Source organism: Artibeus jamaicensis, unplaced genomic scaffold (assembly GCF_021234435.1).
Source record: "Artibeus jamaicensis isolate MK-2021 breed Jamaican fruit bat unplaced genomic scaffold, CSHL_Jam_final contig_373, whole genome shotgun sequence".
In the NCBI taxonomy this organism is placed as follows: Eukaryota; Metazoa; Chordata; class Mammalia; order Chiroptera; family Phyllostomidae; genus Artibeus; species Artibeus jamaicensis.
In genome coordinates, this window is record NW_026521807.1 from 4,678,537 (window position 1) to 4,706,523 (window position 27,987).

At 39.3% G+C, this 27,987-nt stretch overlaps 1 protein-coding gene across 3 annotated transcripts in view; it reads left to right on the plus strand.

Annotated features, from left to right (window-relative positions):
• MSH3 (mutS homolog 3) overlaps positions 1-27,987 on the plus strand; it is a 139,305-nt gene that overhangs the window by 483 nt on the left and 110,835 nt on the right. For 2 of the 3 annotated variants that reach the window (XM_037159290.2, XM_037159293.2), the window contains exons 2-8: positions 1,232-1,352; positions 4,807-5,027; positions 7,577-7,792; positions 9,393-9,509; positions 9,801-9,918; positions 11,725-11,870; positions 15,427-15,593. In XM_037159290.2, coding sequence (XP_037015185.2) covers positions 1,232-1,352; positions 4,807-5,027; positions 7,577-7,792; positions 9,393-9,509; positions 9,801-9,918; positions 11,725-11,870; positions 15,427-15,593 — 1,106 coding nt within the window. Of the gene's footprint in view, positions 1-3; positions 77-1,231; positions 1,353-4,806; positions 5,028-7,576; positions 7,793-9,392; positions 9,510-9,800; positions 9,919-11,724; positions 11,871-15,426; positions 15,594-27,987 lie in introns of those variants that run through there. The other variant, XM_037159291.2, reaches the window with a different exon arrangement.

A 27,987-nucleotide genomic window follows, 5' to 3' on the forward strand; every position in this document is an offset into this window, starting at 1 on the left:
ATTTCCCCTTGGCGTAATTGACTTGAGGCTGAGAATCATGCAGATTCTTAATGGCAGACCAGAGACAGGAACTCAGGTCTACTGACTCCCATTCCAATGAGGGGAGGGGTGGTGTGGGCAAAGGATAGTTCTTTTACCTTCCAACCCTCTTTTTTTTTTTTTTAATACTTCCCTCTTTTTTATAGAGGAGCTTTATTTATCTTATTTATATGGGTTTTGTTAGGGGCCACTCTTCAACTGAGTAAAATAAATAGTTGTGTTTTTGTTATTTTTTTACTGGGCATTGCAACAGGGATGAACCCTCACTGGGGTCCCTGCTACAGTTATTTCTCAAACTGAGGATGTTGAGGGAGATTGCAGATCGGCTTTCTGCCACTCTCTAAGTTTTAATGACAGCTTGGCTACTTTAAAATCTTGTTTCTTTATGTATCTTTTCCATAGAGTGATTGGGTCTCTCCTGTTTTTGTTTTAATGATAGTTTACATTTTATGAATTCATCAGGGTTTTATTGTATACTCATCATTTAGAGCAGGGGTATCAAACTCATTTTCACGGGGAGGGGTGGGCCACATCAGCCTCGTGGTTGCCTTCAAAGGGATGTAGTTTTAGGCCTATATAAGTGTAACTACTCCTTAACAGTTAAGCAAGAGCTAGGTGCTGCCACTGGGCAGAAACAAGGTGCTGGCCAGATTTGGCCCGTGGGCCTTGTGTTTGCCACCTGTGATTTGGAGGGTATTTGGTAAAGGACATAAGGTTTTTTGACAGGCTGACTACCAACAAATGTTCATGATCTTGTGGCATCTTCAGTGGTGAACATAAAATGTAAATTACAATGAACGTTTCAGAAATGATACTGTTCTTTCATTGTCTGTCTGATTTCACATCTAAATAAGTATTTTTCTTTTAAAGGTATTTTATTAACATGTGTAAGTACAGTAATTCAAGTTGCATAATTTGAGATAATGAAGGCTGACTGAGCAAAGTAAGGTGGCAGCTTGGTTCTAATTACTCCTAGCAGGGCTTGAGATGCTGAGACCTGTCAGTATTTACCTTGTCTTTGATGATGGTGAAGACATTGACTGATAGGTCTTTTCAGAGCTCAAAGTAGATGATTCTAGGAAGGAGGATGGCAAGGACCTTGCTGTTATTCAGCAATAAGGCTTAGATTATTTCAAATACATCATGTTTTGAGTTTAGAAATAACACATCATTTTCTAACTCTCCTGTATAGGCTGCAGAAATTGACATAAGTAAAAAGAGACCACTACAGAATGATGGGCCTGTTAAGAAGAAAGCAAAGAGAGTCAAAGAAAAGGAAGGACAGAGTGATCCAGTGATGTCTGGGAACCCTGGTGAGTTCTGTACTAGTGGTTTTTCATTCTCACTGTCATACTCTGATAGTCTTGCATTATCCAGAGGGCACAGGAGGCTGTTTGCGGAGTTGTGCCATTTCCTTTTCTTTTGTGGAGAAAGGTCTCCGCTGTGCTGTGGAGCGGCCCCTTCATGAGTGGCGGTGGTGTGTGTAGGAAGTTGGGAAAGTGGAGGTAAGAGCTGGGGTTCTGCAGTGTGGCTGTAGTTTCCTCTATCTATTTTTTGTCCTAATTATGAAAGTAAAACATGTTTGTTAAAAACAAGCAACACAGAAGTGTGAAAGGTGGACAGTGGAAGACCTCATCACCCCTCTCTTTCAGTGAGGCCTACTGCTAATTTTGGATTTTCAGGTTTTTCTACTTATATGGATGTACACATATAGACCCACAAGTGAGTTAATAATATTTTATAAGTTGCTTCATACTATATGTGCTAATTTACAGCTATCTTTTTCCACTTAGCAGAACATTTTGAACAATTTTCAATGTCAAGACATGTAGATCTCCCCTGTTGTTAAGAGTGAAGCTGCTTTTTTCTGTTTGTGAGAAGGTTTTGGATAAAACCACCATTCCTTAGGTCCCAGATTTCTGTAGGTTGTGTTGGATACATAGGTGGTTGAGCAGATTTTCCTCTGGTTTTTGGCCTCACACAATTTGTGGTAGGGGAAGACGGCAAATGCTTCTGTCTTCATTATCCTCATGCCTGAAGCGACATAAGCCTTTCTGAACTAATGACAGCTCAGGAATGAAGCTTTGTGGAGGAATCTTCCTGGTCAGGGTGGGGTAGGGTAGGATAGGATGGTAGGGAGGAGGGCATGAAAGTAAGCCATTAAGTCATTGTCCCTGCGTCCACATTACTCCAGATGCAGCCAGGTGAACTCTGAAAGTTGTGGAGATAAGGCCATAGACATGGAAGGTTTTGAAATACGAACTTGACAGTTTATTTTTAAAAAAATAATGGGCAGAAAAGAGGAGCGTCCACCAGCCAGAGAGTTGCTGGCCAGTTCACCTCAAATTTTGTTTTTCTTTTTCAGTCCCAGTTGACATTTAATATTATTTTATTTTAGTTTCATGTGTATTTTAGTTTCATGTCTAGTGGCTAGACAATTATATAATTTACACACAGATTGCCTGATAAGTTTAGTACACACCTGGAACTGTACATAATTATTATAATATTCTTGACTGTATTCTCTGTGCTTTATTTTACATCCCCATCACCTCAAATTTTTATAACACATTAGTTTTAGATATTCTTTCTTTTGCAATATTTGCACCCTACCCCCATCCTGCGAAAGGTTGTTTGTATTCTTAGGAAGGGAGCCCTTGTATAATATACAAAGTTATACTTTTGAATAGTGATTCAAGTATATATTTTGAAAGAGAGTAATAGTAAATAGGATGAATATATAAAATCAAAGAGACACAAATAGACATTTTTCTAGCTATGAGATTAATAAGCAATAAGATAAAGTATACTTCTAAAAAGAGGTTTATCTTTTTTCAAGATTTTATTTATTTTTAGAGAGAAGGGAAGGTAGGGAGAAAAATGTGCGAGAGATGCATTGATTGGTTGCCACTCCCATGCCCCCAAATGGGGACCTGGCCTGCAACCCAGGCCTGTGCCCTGACTGGGAATTGAAACTGCTCCTGGTTCGAAGGCCAGCACCCAATCTACTGAGCCACACCAGCCAGGGCTAAAAAGAGGTTTAAATAGAAGTAAGAAATGTTTTACCTTGGCTGGTGTGGCTCAGTGGATTGAATGCTGGCCTGCAAACTAAAAGGTCGACAGTTCAATTCCCAGTCAGGGCACATGCCTAGGTTGTGGGCCTGTGAGAGGCAACTGTTTCTTGCACAGCAATGTTTCTCTCCCTCTCTGTCTCCTTTCCTATCCCCCCCTCTAAAAATAAAAAAAATAAAATCTTTAAGAAAATAAAAGTTTTAAACTTTTACAAATGAACAAAACATAACTCTTGCCCTCAGGTTGTTTTTGCTTTAAAAGGGAAGGTAGGAGATAGGTGATGAGTGCAATCCCAGTTTCCTTACATATAATAGTAGCTACCGAACTAGTAGTGCTCCAAAGGGTAGATTAGGGTTTTCTGGCATATAGCAGGTAACCAGTCAGTGACTGTTTCCCTTTTATGAATGGATTGCATATGAGTCACTGCCAGTTGGCAGGCTCTGGTAAGTGTTGTAGAGCATCAGTCCCCAACCTTTCTGGGTCCAGGGACAGGTTGTTGGAAGACAGTTTTTTTCATGGATGGGGGTGGGGAAGGGGGGATGGTTTGGGGATGATTCAAGCTCATCATATTCAAAGTCAGTTCCTGCCGTGCGGCCTGATTCCTAGTAGGCCTGGACTGACCCGTCCATAGCCTGGAGGTTGGGGAACCCTGCTGTAGAGAGAGATGATCTTGTCATAGGAACACAGAAAGAAAAGGTGATTTTAATTAAGCTGAGGAATTAGCAGAGCATTTCATGGGAAAGATAGCTTTGCGATAGCTCTTGATGAATGAGTGCAATTTTGACATGTGGAGGTTGTGGGCAAGGCTGGATCACGGAGAAAGAATGGCACGAGCAAAGCTGTGGAGGCAGGAAAGCAGGTGTGTCTGCAGTGGTGGTTCTGTTGCCTCTTGGTGCATTCTTGGTGTCAGTATCGTTACGTGTTTCCTGTTGAGTTGGTGAGATTTCCCAGTCCAGATTCTCCCCAGCTTCTGCCTTAGTGCAGGGCACTGTTCTGAGAAGAGACTCTCAGAAGAGGCTGCTTTTCAGCATACAGTGAAACTGTATTCCGTTAGTATTCTTTTAGTTCAGGCACAGTACTGCATCTCAACTGTGCCTGTGTTGGCCTTTTCCAGAGAAATTGCCAGACCTCTGCTGATGTGAGAAAGGACAGCTGCCCTTGGACTTAGGGTATAATAGGGCAGTCTAGAGATCAGATTACTTTGAACCAATCCTCTTTACTTTAGAACCTCCCTTTAGTTCATTTTCAGAGCTACTGGTGCCCTAATTCCTGAGCCTTTTAAGCATTTTATGTGGTAAATATAGGATTGGTTCTTGGTTTACTTCACTACTGATTTAGGATTTAGCTTTTGGGTATGCTTAATTGGTTGCTGATTCATTTTTCCTTCTAGCTTCAGATACTACATTTGCAATTCTCATCTCTCCTTTTCTTTCTGTACTTACAGGCTTATGGGTTGAAAAAAAGCAAAACCATGTAGTTTCTAATGGGGGTTTTAGGACCAAGTGATATTAGAAATTAGATGTATGTTTCATGTATGCCATCTTTACCTTGAACCCAAGTCTTTAAATTTTCTTATACTATAGCTTATATTACATTGATTTAGTATAAAACTCTTTCTTTAAAAACCCTGTGCTGGTTATGAATTGATATAATGAGACAAAACACTATTGTTCTATTTTCTTTTAATTTGCTAAGAGCCGAAGAAATGTCCGAAGACCAAGATTGTTTTAAAGTCTTTGGAAAAATTGAGAGAATTCTGCTGCGATTCCGCCCTTCCTCAAAATAGAGTCCAGAGGGAACCTCTTCAGGAGAGATTTGCAGTTCTGCCAAAATGTACTGACTTTGATGACATCAATCTTCTGCGTGCAAAGAATGCAGTTTCTTCTGAAGATTCCAAATCTCCAGGTAGTCAGAAGGTATGTAACAGTTGTATAGATGAATACCCCACTGCTAAGGAGAGCAGGTTCTGAGGTGCCATTGGTCTCTGTGGGTCCGCTCAGGGCATGGTTCCCTCACCTGGCTGATCATCAGAATTAGTTAAGGGAGCTTTTACATTTCATTTCATTTTAATTTTTATTTTACTGGCATTTGTGATTCATAGAAGATTAGAAGTAACCAGTTAGAAGGGACACTTAGAAGTAGTAGATGGATGTTATTACAAGTGATAGCTGAGTATTTGATGGCGTGGAAGGGCACAGACACATGGCAAAAAGCTACCGAATGAGCTTAAATGCCCAGTGGCCTTGGACCATTGGTGTGGATTTAACAACCCTGTTAAGTCTTGATAGATCCTAAAATTTCTGTTTATTAATCTAATTACCCTGAGTTGTCAAGACTTCAGTTGAGTGCAGAATGTTAAATTGAATGCAAAATGCCGTCTGTGGGAATGTGAAAGAGCACTATACATCTAAGAAGTATTTTTCTCCAAGTGGTAAGAAAAATGTTGCTTAATACTTGAGTATTCAGACCGAACTTTCATATATGCATAAAAGTTTTTCCTCGGTGCCTACTCTCATTCCAAATGTGAATAAGGACTGTATAGTAAGGACTTTTTTCCCCTTGGGAAACATTTGTTGAAGTATTAAGTTTTTCCATATGTAGTGGAATTTTCTGGAATTTACATAAAAGTCATGGAAATGAAGAAACTGTACATCAGTTTTTACATATGTAGTGGAATTTTCTGGAATTTACATAAAAGTCATGGAAATAAAGAAGAAACTGTACATCAGTATTAAAAGCGAATACTTTGTCCAATGTGATATGTTGCCCACTTTTCTCTTGCCACACCTCTCCATACCTGTCTTGTTATTGTGCTTCTTCAGAAGTTCGCTGGGCTACACTTTCAGATAAATTGCATCTAAACCTGCTGTCCCAGCCAAGCTGAGTTTCTAGAACATTCCACAAACGTAAAGTACATGTTTTCTGGGTTTTCTCTTGGATCGCAGCTCCCCTCTCTGGGCTGCAGAGGACATTTCTCTTTCTTCTCCTGCTGGTCCCCAGTTTTGGGGGGCTATATATATTTTGAATTCCAGGGGTAGATAGTAAATGTTTTTACGGGCTGGCAGTGACACAGTGACAATTAATTAGAAGTTGAATTTATCCTACAAATTTGTCTCATTTTACCTTTTGTATAAATAAGTTAAAAGGAAGGAATTTGCTCTAAGCTGTGAATTGGAATTAATTATGGTTTTCATACAGGAAAGTAAGGATAGCAGGAATACTAATGTTGAAAATGTAACCTTGTGGTTTATGCTTTCTGAAAGTTTTTTATTTTTATTCCATGAAGTATAGTAGTAAATGAATCAACTATAAGTGATTAAATTGCACATGGACCTCTTTTCTTTTTTAAACCATTTTATTTATTTATTTTTAGGGAGAGGGGAAAGGAGGGTGAGAAACACTGATCGGTTGCCTCTCACATGCCCCCATCCAGGGACTCGGCCTACACCCCGGGCATGTGCCTTGCGTGGCTGGAAACCAGACTGGTGACCCTTTGGTCCGCAGGCCAGTGCTTAGTCCACTGAGCCCCACCAGCCAGGGAGGACCTCTTTTTTACTGAAAATGTGGAGAAGCACCATAATCTCTAAATTACTGTCCCTTCCATAAATATAGTAAAAAAATAAAATCTGTAAATGACAACTTTACTTTTCCAAAACTTTTAATCATGGTTTTTCTTAGAGTAGTTATGGGATACTGTATTTTGCCGTGTATAATGCACACTCTTTTGTCCAAATTTTTTAGGGGAAAATAAGGATATACATTATACATGGGTAGTACTAATTCTGTATCTATATAAATGTTTTTTATGAATTATTTATGCTTATGTGTTAAAAGTATAACTCTAGGAAACAATAACAATGTCCATATGTTAAAAAATAAATGCTGAAATTTCTTTATAATGCAAAAAACAAGTATCCAAATATAAATAAATAAATCAATAGAATCAAAGAATTAAAATGAAAGATTTTCTTCCTGAAAGTCTGGGGAAAAAACATGGGTGCGCATCGTATGCTGGGGTGCATTCTACGTGGCCAAATATGGAACACTGTGCTTGGAGACACAAAACACTGCAACTTTAGCTGCCCTCCTGTGCGTGAAATGATTCTGCCTCACAGCAGTGAGAGACAGGTTCCTGCCTGCCGACTGTGCCCTGCACACCCGAAACGAATAATGAAAAGAAAAATGTTAATTGCAATAGGTTTAATGAAATTAAGTGTAAAAAGAAGTGTACAAAACATTAAAATGTTTAGACTTTTAAAACTTGCTTTAATAATTCTACAGTAGTTTAGTTTGGCTCGTTTATTTTTGTCTTTCATTTTGAAAATACTTTAAACCTACAAAAAATTTGCCTTGTCCTCCTCAGATTCACCAGTTGTTAGCTTTGTGTCAAATTTGCATTCCCTGTCTCTGGGAACTAATGTTAAGGTTAGTACTTTTTCGACTGTAAAAATCTCTTGGTCGTCAGGACAAGACACTTTCTGATCTCCGTCCTTTTGGATCATCACATGGGAGTTACGAAAACTTGCAGAAAATTCCTGATTCTAAACCGTCTAACAAAAGGACCAAGAGCATCTACACGCCGTTAGAATTGCAGTACATAGAACTGAAGGAGCAGCAGAAAGATGCAGTTCTGTGTGTGGAGTGTGGGTACAAGTATAGATTCTTTGGGGAAGATGCAGAGGTAAGTTGTTTTTTCAAACCCGTTTTCATGGTCTTTTTGTCCAGCCTTAAATATTTTTCAGTATTTTTGTTTTGTTTTCTGACCTTTTGAGGAAGTGAATATAATCAATTACCCTTTAAAAATGCTGGTTTAAAGTAAAAACTAAAAATAAACACAAACTTGGTGAAAGCTAGACCTGTTGGGAAGAAAGTGAGGGCTTCCTACTGGCATGTTGGTGCTTATTCTCCATGGTGTTCGCTTGGTACCTTTTATTTATCAGAAGTTGATTGGATGAATCAATTAATGAGTGTACCGTTACCATGTATCTGTTTCCTAATGAAGGCTCAAGCAAGAAAAAGTTTTTGAAATGTAAGTTCCTCTGTTTACCCTTAATTTACGAATTTCCACAGACAGTGGAAGAGCCTATTAACTCTGCCAGACGCCAACCGATGATTGAAGTCATTCAGGTCTCTGTGTATTAGTCATCATACTATATATATCTGCGCTGGGTTTGCATTTTATTTTGGAGATTTGATGTAGCCTGAGTTAAGAAGGTTAGAAGTAAATTCGAGCATTTAAGGGCGAGCTTAGGGAAAGACTCCGTTGGGCGATTTTGATGATTCCATAGTTTTAGGCCTGGTCAGGTTGTCCACCCTCAGAGAATGAGGAGGAGGCACTGCCGCTGCTGTGTGGATGGGCAGTGAAGCCTTGGCCAACTTTTTTCTTTCAGTTTTCTAGTCCTGCTGTGGCAGGAAAGTTCAGATGGCATTGTGCCGTGTCCTGCATTATGCTGTTAGACTTTGGAACAGAGTCAGCATGCTTCCTGCAGACAGGAACAAATATGTAGTTGGCATCCTGTAACTGAAGGGGTAAAAGGAAATGCTGTGCTCTCCCCTTCTTTCTAGATCAAACGACAGATCTAGCTTTAACTACAGTAAAGGCTGATGTTTTCTGCCCTGTCCTGCAGCGATGAACTAACACAGTTCAGAAATGGTGGGTTAGGGGCGTGAGCATGTTGGAGTGAGAGTTCTGTGGCTCTGGTGGGCAGTCTCGGGGCCGGGGTGCTGTCTGGAAGAGCAGGGAGGCAGGTGGTGGTGCCCGCTTCTGCATTTTTGTCATGCATGCATCGTTAATTAGCTAACCAGACCGGGGGCTTCTCTCCTCACTTCCTCAAAGACACCCTCTGTTCAAGTAGTTTATAATTTATGTACCCATACCCTTAATATCTCCTAGTTTTGAATTATTTCTATGTGCTATGGTATTAAATTCTTATTCCATTACAGTTTCTTATTCTAATTGCATTACAGGGAAAGCTCAGCACATTTTAAAGTTTTGATAGAGCTAAGGACATAGAAGAAGACCTGTCATATTATTCTGAGTCATTTGTAGCTACAGATGTTGACCCTGAGGTTAGGCCATGGGAACTGCCAAAAATACTAGTTTAAACTGTAGGCTTCTACACAGGGAATGACTTTGAAACTTTTTATTGAAACGCCACACAAATAGAGAAGAGCACAAATCCTACGTGTATACCTTGATGAGCTTTTTAAAAAGTGAACAAATACCACACAAGGGATCTTGAAATGAAAATTTGTTGATATTCTCTTTTTCATTTCTTTAGATTGCAGCCCGGGAGCTCAATATTTATTGCCATTTAGATCACAACTTTATGACCGCGAGCATACCTACGCACAGACTGTTTGTTCACGTGCGCCGCCTTGTGGCAAAGGGGTATAAGGTCAGCTTCGGCTTCAGCTTGTGGGAGTAGGGGATCCGACCCAGAGTGAAAATGGATTTTGTAAGGTGGTAGGCTCTGATTGGTTTTGGAGTTTGGCATTTTGGGGAAATGAAATTATGGCATAATTATTAGCATTATATCTTCATGAGTTTTAACATAAAAGATGTTGAGGTAAAATTTAAAAAATCTGTTGTGTTTCAGAATTGAACTTTTAACATCTCCAAACATGTTTTTAAAAGTTTTTTTTTTTTAATCACATTTGATATTTAATATTTCTTGTTTTTGCCAAAGGTGGGAGTTGTGAAGCAAACTGAAACAGCAGCATTAAAGGCCATTGGGGACAACAAAAGTTCACTCTTTTCCCGGAAATTGACTGCTCTGTATACAAAATCTACACTTATTGGAGAAGATATCCTTTTTGAATAGAAAATTTCCTGTTAAATTTCAGAAATCTTTGTTTTAAGTAGCATTTTTAAAAAAACTGTTTTTTTGGGTATGTTTTTAATGAAATGGGGGGATACGGTTACTTCAACCTTTGATTAGTGTGCTGCTGAGGGCTGTGGGTCGGGAATGGCAGGAAACAAGCATTTTTTGTCCCCCAAATGCCATAGTAAAAGGAGAGTTTATCATACTTTAAGAACAAGAAAAAGGACAGCTTGATAAAAGATAATGGCAGGTTAGCAACTGACTTGAAATCCCGTCTTTCCTAGACCCGGTGGGTGGGCGGTGGTGAGGAGCTGCGGTGTATAAGCTCCTCCACATCTTCCTGAGGCAAGACCTAAAAAGTAGGTTACCGACTTCAAAATGAGAAACGGAAACTAAAAAGTCAACACACAGGAAATTACTTATAAAACATAGGCCATCTTCATTAATTGTTGGCTTTATAAAAATTATATTATTTTTGAAAACAGATGATAGGTGGAGCTGTCTCACTTTGTAAGAATCCTTAGTTTGCAGAATAATCGCTTCAGAATTTATGGTCAGTCACAGTGATTTTCATAGCAAAGTCATAAAATTATTTTAATTTTTAAAACCCAAATGATTATGTATAAAATGAGATAAGGATGTATTTTAAAGTCTGTGCTGTGGGGTGGAGTCAGGTGTCTCAGAATAAAAGAATACGAAGGGGAGGATGGGATGAGAGACGGAGAAGGGATCGACCAAAGAACGTTTATGCTCAGCCCTTGGACACAGGCAGTATGGGGATGGGCTCTGCGGGGGGGGGGGGGGGTGGGGAAAGGGAGGGAAAGCTGGAACTACTGCAACAGCATAAATGATAAAAACCTTAAAGAATAGAACTATGAGGAAGGTCTTAATGATACAGTGTGAAAGTAATATTTCTGTTTCAGTTTATTACAAATCTGTTTATTTAGAGACCTGCTTAGCTTCTACCCAAATTAGGAAGACTGTTTTATCTGTTAATATTATGAATGGGGAGTGGCTATTACTTAAAAATGGACCCTAAACCGTTAACAGCTCTGTGTTATTCTAAGCTGATCAGTCTAAGACTTTGGTAATTTTATTGTTTGTTTTTCCTGAACTTGAACCTCTTAATCGAAGCCTGCTCCTAAAACAGTCCCCCTTCCTGCTTCTCTTTTGCTACTACTGTATTAGCTGATGTCCAAATTGGATGTTCCCAAACTGACCTCCTCTAAAATCGGTATTTATCCCTGAGAATTTAATTAATGGACTCAACACACACATGCACACGTGTGAGTGTGTGTTTCTGTTTTCTCCTGTCTTTACAAAAATGTCATACTATTTCTGAGAGCTATTAGGCACTTTAAAGGAAGAAAGTAATTTATACTATTTTAGCGTGTTCAGCTTTGACTTACAGGATTAAGCATTAGGGAACTGTTAAGGATTTAAGTCTAAAGTAGAGGGTTAACATTTGGGCTTCCACAGGGTCTGAGGGACTCTCCTGGGCCCTTTGGAAGTCAGAAGATAATAGTTGTCTGTCCTCATGACCCGTGTGTCTGAGGGAACAGAAGACCTAGAACTGTGATCGGACTAAATCAGCAAAATGAATGCTATATGGAAGACGTTTTTGTTTATTTATTTTTTAATTTTATTTTTTCCATCACCATTTATCTCTTCTATTCCCTTAAGATTTTTACAGAGTAAAAATGGCTGGAAAAATGAACTCGTAATTTAAAAGAGAGAATAGTTTGTATTAATGGGAATGTAGCATATATTTTTCTTTAATAATTATTACATGTGAATCCTTTAGTCCAGCTGGATGATGCTATAAATATTGATGAGATAATGACGGATACTTCTACCAGCTATCTTCTGTGCCTCTGTGAAAATAAGGAAAACGCTAAGGACAAAAAGAAGGGGGATGTTTTCATTGGAATCGTGGTAAGTACTAGGTAGGTGAAGAACAAATGATATATGTTCATGGTATCTTGAAGTGAGCAATCATGAATGGTTTATAATGAGGATATCTGATGAAGTGTGCCCTCAAGTAATTATACTTTTTAAAAAAGTTTTTCTCATAGTTTTATATGTTAAATCACTAGTTACAGTTTTCTCATATGGCTACTTGGCACTCTGTGCCATGAGAGGTCTAGATAGTCTCTGTCCATGTGCTCTAGAAGTTTAGGGTTGAAGACAGACACAGTGATGGGCATGAACAAGAACAACATACAGGCGGCAGAATAAAACACGAAACCAGCACATGCATGGAGAGCAAAGGGTTTTACAGATTTCCTCTAGATCGGGGTGTCAGACTCATGTTCAGTGGGGGCCACATCAGCCTCGTGGTTGCCTTCCAAGGGCCGAATGTAATTTCAGCTCCTTAACAGTTAAGGAATAGTTACATTTATAAATTATTTTGGCCCTTGAAAGGCAACCACAGGGCTGATGTGGCCCCGGGTGGGAATGAGTTTGACACCCCTGCTCTAGGGGTTCGAAATGAAACACAAATGATTATGGGATTGCTGTATATAGATTTGGAGGGAAGAACAGAACGAAGGGGAAACGATAGTTGTGCAATATAAGACTTCATATTTAATTAGTATTACGAATATTTACGATCAGTCTTCCAGACAAATGTGATTTGTGAATCATAGTTCTGTTGATCTTGTCCTCAGGCAGTTTGTGAGTGAGTTTTCCTGTTTACAGACCAACCGGACTCAGCTCAAGGCCATGGACTTTGTAGGGCCCTCAGGACTATTAGACTCCCTTGATCTGTGGAAGGTCATGCAAAAGTAGGACTCCTTGCCCAAGTAATAAGTAATTTTCTTTGTTTTCTTTGAAATTAGCTGCAATATCAACAAAAATTCTTACAACCCAGATGTCTCCAAAGGACCTTTTAATACTTTTTTTCTGGCTGCATAACTCTGCTAACTTGATGTTTGCTTAACCAGTAAGCCTTTTGTGGGGCAGTTAGCATTACTATTTGGTGGCTCTAAATGATTTTTTATCCTTAAGAAGCACTTTATTCTAGCCACAGGCAGTTGGATTTATTTATAAATAGTAAGGTTATTTGCTCTTAGGAATTAGCATTGGTAATGGGCTATTTTATATTTACCTGACACTAAAGAACACAGTTGATAATATATAACTTAGTGCTTTTAGAAATACCCTCTGACCCACTGCCAAAGCTAACTCTAGTGTATGAACTTGGGTGGGAGAAACAGTAGTTTGCATCTCAGGTGTTTTCTCGAGACCTGGTCTTGACCTCAGCAACCCCATTTGGGTCAGTGAGATCCAGAGCTCTGGGCCCCGGCTGCACCTGTCTTCTGAGCTCCAGGCTCCTGCATCCAACTCTTATTGGACAAGGCCCTCAGGATTTGCCCCAACTTCTCCAGCTCAGTGTGACTGCTGTGGAACTCTCCTGCCTTTACTCTCAGTACTCTCATTGCTGGATTTGTTCTCGTGGTCACGAGTGTCACATGCGCCCCAGTCACCCTCTGGGCATTATCTCTGGGTTATTGACAGTCTGACGTCAAAGGCTTCACCGTGTTCCTCTGCCATCAGGCCTCATGTCTTCAGTCTGGGCAGTGCGGTGGTACACGGGCCGACTTTGGGTTTCTCAGACACGCACACACAGAGTAACAGACATTGCAGGTGTTACAATAGAAACCTTTTCTCTGATTTAAAAGAACAAAGGGATGTTTGTCTGATACATTTGTGACTTGAACTTCTATAAATGGCTTTTGTAAATGTTTGGCTGGTAGACTGGGAGATAAACTTACACACATATAGTAATGTACTTTAGTCCAGCCACCTGGGCACTGGAGGAAGGTCTTTGGGCTAGAATTCAGGAGGTTGCTTGAACCAGAAATGAAGAATTTTTTAAAAATGATAAACTGTTCAAGAGGAAAAAATGCATGAAACAATGCATAATTGTAGTGTCCCGTGAGGTGAGCACCCGGGTCCGAACTACAACCCTGTCTGCAGGAGGGCCCCACGCTCCAGAGGCAGCCGCAGTCCAGATCTGTGCGGCCGTCATTTCCTTGCTTTTAATGTTAGTGTTACCACCTAAACCATCAACAGATGTCAACATATGGTGTATATTTGGGGAGGGGGTTGCTGCTTTTGTTTACAAAGTACTGGTGGGATTTATTTACATGTTTTACGGTAGCAGTTCTGTCAGTTGCTAGGTTGTGTTTCATTGTATGTTCTACAGTTTATTCATCATTCTGTTGATGTACATGTGGGTTCTTTCCAGGGTTGGTACAAAGAACGCCACTATAAACCCTTTTTGTACATGTGTCTGAGTTTCTCAAGAGTGCCTACCTAGGGCAGGAATTGCTGAGTGATGGAGTGTGGATGTTTTCAACTTCCCTAGAAAATGCCAGGCTGTTTTCAGAAGAGGCTGTATCAGTTGACTTTCCTTCAGCCACATGTGAGTGTAGGGACTGGTTATATTTTCTCCTGTGAGCTAATACAGTATGTAACTAGCTCCCTGCATTTCTTAAGTGTTCGTAGTGGACAAGAGTGTAGCCTTGGAGTCAGACTCCATGACTCCTGGCTCTGCGACTCTGTCGCTCTGTGACCTTGGGTAAATTGCTTAAGAACTTTTTTCACCTCTTTTAAACCATGATCTTTTCCAGTTTATCTTTGCCTTTATTGGCTTGGGGTGTTAGTTATCATGGTTATTCCCTGGATAGATAATCTACCTGGGGTTCATTCAGAGTTGGTTATATTTGATTTTTTTTGCAGAAGTTATACTTTTTAAAAAAGATTTTATTTGTTTATTTTTAGAGAGAGAGGAAGGGAGGGAGAGAGGGAGGAAGAGAAACCATTGATATGCAAGAGAAATATCAATTGGTTGCCTCTCGAATGCCCCCAACTGGGGACCTGTCCCATAACCCAAGCATGTGCCCTGACTGGGAATTGAACCAGCAACCTTTTGGTTTGCAGGATGATGTTCAACCCACTGAGTCACATAAACCGGGGCCAAATGTTACACTTTTTTATTTATTAACTTTATATAATTGAATAGAAATTTACTACTACTGTTTTGGCCAGGTCACTAGGAACATATCACTTCATTACTTTTAGTGATGACACTGGTGTTTGTATAATGCTTTATAGTTTACAGAGCATTTATGTTTTCTGACTTGAACCTTTCAGGAACCCTGAGAGGGAGGTAGGCTGGTTTAGTCCCAGTAGGAGAGGAGGACACTGAGGGTTGGTAACTTGTCACAGTGACTCCCTCAGGTTTGTGGGATCAGGAGGACTTGGACTCGGTACCGCTGTACAATCCCATGTGGCACAGTTGGGATATTGGTGAACCTGACTGCTCATTAAGAGTCTGGGGAAGCAGACAGATTTCAGACTTTTTAGAAATGGAGTACATGCTGGAAAGTGTGTCATCTTTGGTATTTCCATACTTATCTACGCTGTGTCATAGTTATAATTGGGAACACATGTTTTCTGTGACGTGCCATTTTATTGTTTTCAGGGAGTGCAGCCTGCCACAGGCGAGGTCGTGTTTGATAGTTTCCAGGACTCTGCTTCCCGCTCGGAGCTGGAAACTCGGATCCTGGGCCTGCAGCCGGCCGAGCTACTGCTCCCCACCCGCCTGTCAGAGCGCACGGAGGCGCTCATCCACCGCGCCACAGCTGTCAGGTACGGTGCGCGGCCCTGGAGAGCAGCAGGTTCTGAAACTCAGGCTGGAGGCTGCTGAAAATTTTTTACTTCTAAAAATATTTCAACAGTGGTAGTAGAAATGTCAAAAAAAGAAAAACGGACTACCTGTAATATCAGTAGGACTTTAGAAACTGATTGTTAAAGGGGTTTAATGATATTAGTTGGTCATTAATCTTCAGTTTCTGGAGATAATTTAGGGTTCATTTCTTAGAAAGCTTGTATTACTTTGAAAATACATGATCTGTGCTACAAGTTTCAATTTGTGGCTCTGTCCATGAATTTTATTTATTAGCTCTAAGGCCACACCTTTTATTTGTGAGGCAGCGTGCTAGGCACTGTGGCATGCATAGGAAGAAGGTGCAGTTGCGGCCCGTGCCTGGCAGAGTTTATAATCCAACAGGAGAGGCAGGTGTGTACCTACCTAACTAGACTCACAAGACATGGCCTGTTCAGTAACCAGTGTGAAGGTGCCCGCTTCGGAAGACTCTATACTGCCACCTGGAGGAGTGTGGTGGGAGAAGAGCCTGGCGCGGGCTGGGGCGCCAGTGCAGGAGACTTCATAGATCGAGGAATTTGGACTTTGGACTACGCAGGGGAGCCCACACAGATTCTCAGTTAGTCAGTTGACAAGTCAGAAAATCTGATTAATTGATAGGTGAAGTTCCATATGTTTCTTTGTTCTTAGAGTTAAGAATGTGCCTTTTTTATTTAACGTGAATGTCTTTCAAAGATGCTTTTATAATATGTGTTTATTTAGGAAAAGTTGGGAGTTAAAAAATAAAAATAATAAGTCAAATACTGTAGCTCACAGATAATTGCTGTTAAATATTTTAGTGTATTATTTCCATGTATGTATATTACCTTTTGTTTGTGACCTTGGATTTATGTTTGGAATCACTTTTCTGTCCTGTTAATTTTTTTCCTTAAAAATTCCCATCTATGTTTTGCTTTATTATGGAAAAGTTCAAGCATATACAAAATGATACAGAATAGTGTAGTGAACCTCTGTGAATCAAACTGGCAGTTTCAGCATTTCCCAACGCAGCCAATCCCACTTCATCCATCCCCCTACTCCTTCCTTCCTTGGGTTATTTATTAGGAGCAAATCCTAGAGAACATCGTTTTATCTGCCAATATCTCAGTGGGTACTCATGAAAAACAACTTGGGGGCTGCAGTGCCCCCACCCCTGCTGTGCCATTGAAAAATCTATGTATTACTTTTGACTCCCCCAAAACTTAACAAGTCAGTTAAGTTTTTGTTTCTGCAAGTGGTTGGTTCCAGGACCCCACATATCAACCAAAAACTACACATGCTCAAGCCCTTGAATAAAATGGTACAGAATAATGCGTACAGTCGGCCCTCCTCAGCCTTAGATTTCAGCCTTGGATTGAAAATACTCTTTTTGATCCTCAGTTGATTGACTCTGTGAATGTGAAGCCTACAAATACAGAGGCTGACTGTATGTATTGAAAAAAATTACGTATAAGGGGACCTGTGCAGTTCAAACCCAAGTTGTTCAAGGTCAGCTGTAATTGAGACTAAAGGGAATCAGTACTTTCATTTCTGATTTCTACTTATTTTTGTAAACAGTAAAGTTAAAATTTAATAAAATGTGTATGCATTCCACAAAGACATTGCCAAAACTGAATTATTTGGCTGGCAGAGAGCATTGCCTGGTGGTATTCCTAAATGTTTACTCATTAAATGAGATGTAAAAGCCATTTGGCCTACTGAAGATAGTTTGGGTGCCCTGTGTAGGTTTTCCAAATTCCATGGCTGCCTTTGCCTTTGCCTTTGTCTTGTTTTAATTTGTGTTTCTCTGATTATCATTGAGGGCGTGTAATTTTTCCTGTGTTTAGTGACCACGTGTAATTTTTATTTTGTTTGCATATCAGACTAAGTGAAGTCAAGAGTCCCATTTCTGTGGAGTGTCTAAAACTAATCTCTATTTATGGACAGATAGGAGTAGCGGAGATTCCGGTGTCAAGTGGTCCAGTAGGTGGCTTCTGTCACGTGAGCTTTGGGTTGGAGGATTGGCTCCTCCCCGTAGTGATTTTGGCTGAATTACTCAACTGTGTTGTCTTTTGATTTCCTTTTTAAAATAGGGAAATAAGAGTGCTTTACATTATAGGATTGTGTGAAGATTAAGTAAATTAATATAGTATAGAAAGCTCTCGATAGTGGAAGCTATTCTTTTTCTTCTCCCCCTCTCTCCTCTCTCCCTTCCCTCCTCCTCCACCACCATTATTTCTTTTACTATTACTTCTCCCCAGTTCTCTTCTGAAATTCTTATCAGAAGAAATCAAGTATGTTGGACCTTCTGTTCTCTCTGTGTATAGCCTTTATGGTGTCTTCTCTCATCTACAGCTGGTTCTCATATTGTTTTGGCTCTTGGGGAGTTCTTTTTTTTACGTACTCTCTTTAAGAAACATTTTTGATTCTATTTTAACTCACTGTTTCTTTGTGTTTTTGGTAGACTGCACCAATTAAGTCCTCCATGCTTATGGTAGCATTGCTTTATTTTTAAACTTAGATCTCTTGGCATTCTGAAAATACTTTAGTAATCCTCTGTATTTTACTTTAGTCAATTTATTTTTCTTTAAAAACTTAATTTAATTTTAGCATTTAGCTTTTAATTCACTTTTTCTGTATTTTGCTTTATTGTGTGAGGTGTGGTCCTATCTTAGTTTCCCCCCTAAATGCTAGCGAGTCCATTTTGGCAGCCATGAAATTTAGCTTTTTTCAACCTGAGGTAAAAGTTGCAGTCACGTTAAAAAAGAAAAGAAAATCAGCAACTGGGATATAGTTGTTTTTAATTAGTAAGTATGAAAAACGTCCCTGGCCAAAGTTGTGTTTCATTTTTACTATCAGTAAACAATATAGCATTGAATTGTCGAGGAGAAAATTTGTTTCCTTTGGTATTTTCTTGTCCATTTTAAATAGTGATAGAGTCTTATGTCTCAGACTTAAAATCTTCTCTTTTTCTTTTACTGTAAACTTGAATGTAAAAATAGCACTTTTTATCAGTTATTGGTTGATATCTTACTAATACTGAAGAAATAATAAAGCTGTGTGGAAAAAGGCAGAAGAATGGCTTGGGATTATAGAGTACACGTTTGAAGTACGTATTTGGTTTTTCTTGTATTCTTAACTTCGACCACAAGAGGTCTCCAAAGGATTTTGTATATTCTGTGAATTACAGTTTAAAAGCTACTGAAAGCTCCCACTTATTTTTATTTCTCAAAGTTTAGACCGATTTAGTTTGTGTCATATGGTAATTTAGAATGACTATTACTCAAAGATTGTACTAAGATAAATGTTTTATTTCTAAATAATGATAAGCTACCAATTTTTCGTAGGTTAATTATCTTCATTTACTTAAATATGTTTATAAGGTTTCAGTTTAAACCTTAGGAAATCTATGTTATTATCCTGATTGTTACCCTTTCTGTTTGTCTTGAGAATATTTATAGAGAAACATTACAGAAAAGCTGTGATCCAGCCCCCCATCCATGCTAGCAAAGGCCCCTTTAAAAAGACCATTAAGGTGATAGTACAGGTAATTCTAGTTTTCTTTTTTGAAACATCCATTACTACTGTTGAAATATTTTTGTAAGTAAAAACTTTTAAATTACTTTAATAAGTAGTTTTGGAATTTAATAAGTAGTTTTGGAATTCATTAATAAGTAGTTTTGGAATTCAGTAAAGTTTAATAAGTACTTTCAGAATGCTTTCATGTGGATTAAGTCATACTACCTTCTTATGAAATTTCTCCTTTCTGGCTTATTAAAAAAATAAGTTTTAAAGCTAAAAATCAAAATCACTTGAAGAAATACCAACACCAAGTGAATTCAGGGAGCCCACAGGAGGGCACCCATCACGTCCGGAGCCCTGTTTTGAGAGAGGGACGGCCTGGAGTAGGGGCAGTTCGTCGCACGTGGGTCATGCAGGTAGAGCCGAGTCACTCCTGTTTTACTTACCTGATAGAATTCTAAGGAGCTCACAAATAAACGTTTTTTACTTTCGTATGTAAATAGTTACTTAAGGTGTACTAAAAACATGTAATTAGTGAATCAGATCTGTGATTTCATAAATTTGTATGGTGTAAAAGGAATCCAGTTGATAAAATGTGGGTTAATTTAACAGAAACCAACAGGGTGCGGTAATAATGTGCTCATGGATGTGGCAGCGTTCGGAAGGTGGGGGCAGTGACTTAAGTTGGGGAAACATGTTGGAACATGTTGTAGGGGCAACATACGTCACTTTTTCTTCTTATCATTTTGATCCTGTGTGCGTGTTTGAGATAAATTCAGCCTAAGTGGGGCCATTGCTGTAGTGAAACAGTAAATCTAAACCAGAGTGTTAGAGAAATACAGACAATGAATTCGAGGCTGAGAAACGGCCTGAAGATGGGTCACTTTCCTTTTTTTTTCATAATAGCTCACCTTCTGAATTAAGGTATTTTATTCGTCCTTCAGGTTTATTTTATTAATTTAGGTAGCTAGCAGTAAATTTTCATTGATTATCCTTTTCTTATCCCTAAAAATATCTATATTGGCAGATGTTTCCAGTAGACTCTCAAGTTGGTGGTACATCCTCTGAGTTCCCCATCATTGTACATTCGTTCATTTATTCTTAAAAATATTTATGGGGTGCATACTATATGCCAAGTTCATTACTAGATGGTGAAGATATAAAAATGAATAAGATCCCTACCTTCCAGATTCTTACGGAAGAGGTAGTCATGGCAATAAATAATTACAATGAAAGTGCCAGTTGTTAAGGTTTTACAGAGTAACTGGTAGCATTAGAACATCAACCTTTGCCTGGAGCAGTCAGGCCAGACTTCCTAAAAGTACGCCAGAACCGAGACCTGAGGAATGACAGCAAGGTGGATGGAGGTGTGAGAGAGTGCGGTTTGGTTGGCTGCTCTGCCAGAGTGAGCGTGGTAGCCTGAGGCAGGACAGATGTGGGGACTGGAGAGAAGGTAATGTAATGTGAAACCGAAGGAGAATCAAAGGTGAAGCAGTGGAGGGAAAGCAATATTAAGGAGGGGTTGGGTAAGAAGTTTCCTGTGAAAAAGACTGAGAAGGGGTGGCTGGCGGTGGAAGGTGTATCGTAACGATCTTTTGTGTTCCCAGCACCTATCGGAGTAGCTTGCACATAGTAGGTACTTAATACATACTTGGTAAAGAATGATTAAACAAGTGACTTTTGGAATGGGGAGAATAAATGGCTATTTTCTATTTGTTTTTCTTAGGAAAAATGATTTGGGTTTTATAAACATAGAAATTATTTTAGTAGCTGGAAATTTATACATATAATGTATATGATGGTAAATGTATATTTAAATGGTATGGACATAGCTAACATAGCTAACCTAAGTCACTTCTTTTGGCAAGACTATATTAATTCCCTATAATTTTCCTCATTGTTTTTATTCTTGAAAACTTAAAAAAAATAATGCCACTCTAAATTAGTTTGTTTAAACATACTAACGTATATATGAAAATTCAAATTTTAAAACATGATAAGTTAATAGCTTATAGTTACTCTTCAAAAGTGTTTGTTACCGGGCTTATCTAAATAAGGAATGTCCTTGTGCATTTCTTTGAATATAACTGCAGGAACATCTCTCCTTGAAAAGTGTAAATGGTTTATTGACAGTAGTGGAATAGGAAGAAACAGCATTTTTGGAGTCTGGAGGACTGCTCTTACTGATTATTACAGAGCACTCCCAAGGCAGGGCGAGCTTGAACAGAAAATTGGGAAGCAATTGTGTAAGATGTGCAGAATTGTTTTTATTATTATAATTAAGTATATTTTATTGATTGTGCTATTACAGTTGTCCCATTTTTTTCTCCCCTTTATCCCTCTCTGCCCTGTACCTGTCCCCCTTCCTCCATCATTTCCCTGACCTTGGTTCATGTTCATGGGTTGTACATATAAATTCTTTGTTTTTTCCATTTCCTATACTATTCTTAACCTTCCCCTGTCTATTTTGTACCTATCAGTTATGCTTCTTATTCCCTGTACCTTTTACCCCATTGTCCCCCTCTCCCCTCCCCTCTGATGACCCTCCATGTGATCTCCACTTCTGTGAATCTGTTCCTGTTCTAGTTGATTGTGTAGATTGTTTCTGTTTTTTTAGGTTCAGTTGTTGATAGTTGTGAGTTTGTTATCATTTTACTGTTCATACTTTTGATCAGTAGTCCCTTCTAAGTCCCTTTAACATTTCATATAATAAGGGCTTGGTGACCATTGAACTCCTTTAACTTGACCTTATCTGGGAAGCACTTTATCTGCCCTCCCATTCTAAATGGTAGCTTTGCTAGATAGAATAATCTTGGATGTAGGTCCTTATCTTTCATGACTTTGAATATTTCCTTCCAGCCCCTTCTTGCCAGGAAGGTTTCTTTTGAGAAATCAGGTGATAGTTTTATGGGAACTCCTTTGTAGGTAACTGTCTCCTTTTCTTTTGCTGCCCTTAAGATTCCGTCCTTATCTTTAATCTTGGGTAATGTAATGATGATGTGCCTTGGTATGTGCTTCATTGGGTCCATCTTCTTTAGGACTCTCTGAGCTTCTTGTACTTTCTGGAAGTCTATTTCCTTTGCCAGATTGGAAAAGTTCTCCTTTATTATGTTTTCAAATAAGTTTTCCATTTCTTGCTGTTCCTCTTCTCCTTCTGGCACTCCTATGATTCAGATGTTGGAACGTTTCACGTTGTCCCTGAGGTTCCAAAGCCTCACCTCAATTTTTTGAAATCTTGTTTCTTCATTCTGTTCTGGTTGAGTGTTTATTTCTTCCTTCTGCTCCAAATTGTTGATTTAAGTCCAATTTCCTTCCTTCACTCTTGGTTCCCTGTATATTTTTCTTTATTTCACTTTATATAACGTTCACTTTTTCCTGTGTTTTGTGGCCATACTCAACCATTTCTGTGAGCATTCTGATTACCAGTGTTTCGAATTCTTCATCTGATAGGTTGGCTGTCTCTTAATTTTTTAGTTCTGTTTTTGGAGTTTTAATGTGTTCTTCCTTCCATTTGGGCCATAGTTTTTTGTTTCAGCACACTTCTAATGTAGTAAGGGGTGGAGCCTTACGTATTTGTCAGGGCAGGGCAACCCAGTCACTGTTGTGGTGCTGTATGTGGGGGGAGGATCCCAGAGGGGACAATGCTGCTTACTTGCCTCTTGGCCAGCTTTCAGTCACTTCTTCCACTACCTACAAGCAAATTGAGTCCTGCTAGTGCTGATTTCCCGGGTGGGTGGGTTTGTATATATTCTAGGATCCAGTGGGTCTCTCCTTAGAACTCTCCTGTGAGGCTGGGAGTTTCTCCCACTACTGCAACCCCCACAGGTTTTTATAGCAAGAAGTTCTGAGGCTTTGTTTCCCCAAGCTGGAAACCTGGGTTGCATGGTCTGTCTCACTCCCCAGTTGTTCCTCTTGGTTTATCTGCACACAAATTGGGACTGTCCACTGCCACCTCTTCCTACTGGTACTCCAGCTGCAGTCTTGCTCCTCACCATCCTCTCCACCCTGGCGGCCTGGCTCCACCCCTCCTACCAATCTGAATGAATGTTTCTTCTTTAACTCCTTGGTTGTCAGGCTTCCATACAGTTTGATTTTTCTCATAGTTCTGATTATTTTTTGTTTTAAAATTTGTTGTCCTTCTTTTGGTTGTGCAAGCAGGCAAAGCGTCCCTACGCCTACAACTTGGCCTGAAGTCCAGAATTGTTTTACTTCTTGTACTTTTGTAAATATACCTGTTTATTTGGGGTTGAAAATTTAATTGTGTGAAATGCCTTGTTAGTAAGTGTCAAAACCCACTAGTCCAATCTGATGCTGGTAAGTCTACCTTCTATTATTAAGATATAAGATAATAAAATACAAAGGTTTCCTCAATTGAAATCTTAATAGGGGTAGCCTCTGTCCTTAGGATCTTGTCAATTATTTATTTTTTTCCCTTTTCCTCTTCATAGTTCAAAGAGAGAGTCTTTTCACTCATCTTCCTTTCTAGTGATGTTTCACTATTTACCTTCCATCAGGAACTTGAGGCTAGTTTGGTTCGGAACCCCTCCGTACTTGCTTATCTCTGAACATTTGTGGACTTAGACTTACCCATTCGTATTTTCTTTTCTTTTTTAATACATTTTTTATTTTTCAATTATAGCTATTGTATTAGTTTCAGCTGTACGACATAGTGATTTTTGTGGGGTCCCATCCTCATTTTGTGGGGTCTTTGTAGCCATTGGCCTGACTCTTCATCCATAGAACAAGAAGATTCTGTGAAGTCCTGGTATGTTTTTGCCCCTCTACCATTTCCCCCCACCTCTCATACTTCCTACTTCCCCTATTCCTTCTCTCCTTGTTTTCTTGAAGAAAAATACCCATCTAGTATGTGATTTAGTATATTTTTGGATTTAATATGCATGGTACATATCCTCAGTACTGAGTTAGCGACATTTCTCCACATTTGCTTCCCACATCCGAGCAGTTCAAAACTTGGTCCAGTTCCTGGTACTGTTTCCCTCACTGCCATATGAACTCTTTCCTGTGCTTTGTACCTTCAGCTCCTACCAGCTCTTCTTGGCCAGTCTGAGCTGGGATTTGCAACTCAGGGGAGTGGACCCTGAACACACCATTTGTTGCCCCCAGTCCTAATAGGAAGGCTGGTCGGAGAATTAATGGTAAGTGGAGCTGCATGCCTTCCCTGCTGGCCATGTGGGAGCACGGCCATGCCACAGGATTAACTCCTCACCTGGTGGAGCCAGTGAGGTCAGGGGAGTGCTATCATGTAACGTGTCCAAGATGCTTTGTGTTTATCTAGGAGGGCCTGCACCTCAACAAGGCAGTGCTTTTTGAAATGTGGTCACCAGTCACTAGCAGATCGTGAAACAGTTTTAGGGGTTGCAAGGACCACTTTTAAAACAATGAAGAGAATAGTATGGAGTTGAGATAGATACATTGCATATAATAAGCTAAGTATTGTTTTATGAAACTTCGTTTTTCCATTTGCTGTACATCTTAATCCTATCTTTAACCCAAGAAAAACTTGCTTTAAAGAGTGACAAATTGACTTCTGGGCATTCCTGTTAACAATAGATCAAGCGGTGTATACAAATAACCTACTAGTTGAATAATGTTTTCTTCTCCATTCAGCTTCACAAGCACTTATTGTGCACTTACCATGGATTTTGTTGAGATGAAAGGATCCATGAGCTTTACCCATTCAGGGCTACCAATCCATTGGAGAGCCAGCACATACGTAAATCACTCCAATACAAAGCAGGTTGATATAAGGTGTGAAAGAAAAGTGAACTGAATACTGAGTGTACAGGAGAGAGAGAGATTAATATTCTGCCTGGAGCAGCCCCACTCAGTATAGCCACAGTGACGAGTCAGTACAGCCACAGTTGTGAGTCATGTATGTTATTTAACATATTTTGGTGGCCACATTAGACAAGTAATAAGAGCCCTGGTCACGTGGCTCAGTTTGTTGGAGCATTGTGTCTTACACCAAAAGGTCGTGGGTTTGATCCCTGGTCAGGGCATATACCTAGGTTGTGGTTTGATCCCTGGTCAGGCGCGTACTGGAGGCAACCAGCTGATGTTTCTCTCGCACATCAATGGTTTTCTCCCCCTCCCTTCCTCTCTCTCCCCCTCCTTTCCTGTCTAAAATCAATAAACATATCCTCAGGTGAGGATTAAAGAAAGGTAAAAAGACATGAAATGAATTTTAATAATACTTTTTATTTAGTTCAAAATATCAAATATTTTAACATGTAATTTTACATTCTCTCTTAAATGCAAATTCTTATATATATATATATATATATATATATATATATATATATTTTATATACTGAGTTTTTAGCCCTGGCTGGGTAGCCCATTGGATAGAGCATCGTCTCAGTACACTAAGGCTGTGGCTTTGATTCCTGGTCAGGGAGCATACAAGAAGCAACGAATGAAGCATCAATGATTGGAGCAGCAAATCGATGTCTCTGTCTCTCTCTCTCGCTCTTTCCCTCCCTCCCTCCCTCCCTCCCTCCCTTTCTCCCCCCCCCGCTTCTCTAAAAATCAATAAATACAAATTAAAAATTTTATATACTGAGTTTTTAAAATTAATTGTATTTTCAACACTTGTAACATCTCTTAATTTTTTTTTTAAATCAGCACAGGACTTTAATAGGCATTTTACAGAAGAGGAATGACCAATAAACTTTTTTTTTTAAAAAGCTCAACCTTAACTAGGGAAATGTAAATTAAAACCAAAATGAGATTCTATTTCATATTCATCTACAGGATTGGCCTAAACTTAAAATCATGACAATTTCAAATGTTAGTAAAGAGGATAAATAGGAAAATCTTTGGAAAATATTGCACATTGTCTAGTCAAGTTGAAGCTGTTTGCATGCCCTCAATACCCTATGTTCAGTGATACCGTAATCCTCACATACAGCCTACACAGAGGTGGGCACACTGGCTAAATCCTGCCATTCCCGCCTTTGTGAATCTAGTTGCACTGAAACTAGCCACGCCCATTCTTTTACCGCTTGTCCCTAGCGGCTTTTGTGCTGTGGTGGCCAAGGTGAGTAGTAGTGACAGAGACCAACCAGACGGCCTGTGGAGCCTGTTTCCTCTCGCCTCTGCCCTAGAGCAACCTGTGCATAACCATCAGTAAAAATACGTAAGAGTATTTATAGCAGTACTACGATATCAACTTTCAAACAACCTACACTTCTGTCAATAGAGAATGAGTTAAAAACTGATGTAGTCATGCAATGGAATAACACACAGAAGTGAAAATCAATTATAACTGTGTGGCTAAATCTCAGGATCATATGTAGACCCCGAAAGTCATAGAATATATAAAATATTTATATAAAACTAGAATATGTGTAGTTAAATAGTTGAAACTTTATAGAAAACCAACAGAATTATAAACACAAAATTCAGCATAATTGTTACACATGGGCAGAAAGAAAGGGACACAGAATGTTTATAGATATCTAGGGATCTTTAAGATGAACAGTCATGAATTAACAGTCATATTTCTTTTTTAGAATAGGTAGGTGGTACACAGGTTTTTGGTATATGATGAATGTATTGTCACACATTACATATGTTTCATAAATGTTCTTTTGTATCAATATTTAATAGAAACTTTTTTTAATCTTCACCCAAGGACATGCTTGTTGGTTTTAGAGAGAGAGGCAGAGAGATTGATCCATTGCTTCCTGTACACACCCCAACGGGGATTAGAACCAGCCCCTAGGTATATGCCCTAACCAGGAGTCAAATTTTTGGCACACGGATGGCACTCTGACCAACTGAGCCACCCGACCAGGGCTAGAAACTATCTTTTAAAGTTATGAATTAAAAGAGTAACTCAGTATTTAAAAGAAGCTATCTCTGAAAGCATGTAAAAGAAGGAGATAAATTCATTAAACCATTTCATATGGTTGGTCATATGAAAGGGACTCAATTTTCCCATTGTGCTTGGAACCTCTCAGGCAGCTGCTCAAATAACATTGAGAAATATGATTCCTGTTATTCGAAAAACTTGGCTTTTTTAGCCAGTGGTTTCACACTGGATTTTTCCTTACCTACACTCTTGTCACTTGTCCTTCACCCATGTCTAATTCATGATCCAATAAGAAAATTATAGTGAAAGATGAGGAATTGGTCATATTCTGCTGTTAATAATGAAGGGCCATTTCCATGGTTACCAGGGAACCAAGGCCATCCCAGACAAGGCTAAAGAAAGATGTGAAATATGGAAAAATAAAGTTACCAGCAGAGTTGTCTTTATACCACCCTGCAGCTCTCTAAGCATTTTCTGAGAACATGGAGCAAGGTTTCCCCAACTCACAAAGTGAAAAACAAGGTGTTCCAGATGGTAGATTTAAAATTTCAGGAAGAAGATACCCTTCTCTAGTCAGATGAGATCCCTGTAGTTGTCCAACATAAAGTCTGTAGATGAATTCCTCCGAGTTTAGTGACCTCCGCTCCTCTTAGGAGAAGCCCTGAGGGTCCCTGGTCCCAGTGCAGTTCACAGGCAGCCACTGCCACAGGGCTGAATCCAGTTGCTGGGCCGGAAAGATGACTACTCCTTCAAGGTCTGCGAGGTCACAGTGGGTCATAAGGACATAAATCTGAAACTGTCAGTTGATAAACAAGGTACCTGAGGCCTATGAAAAATTATCACCTGAATATTCCTTTTTCTCTGCAGTCTTTGTAAGGGGCATGTTTTTCTGGATTTTGTTTGCTTCTACAGAGTTTAGGTCCCTTGGCTCACTTTCTTGCTCCAGTAGTTTCTGAGCCTCCATTTTCCTTTGAATTTTTAAGACATAAACGTAAATAAAT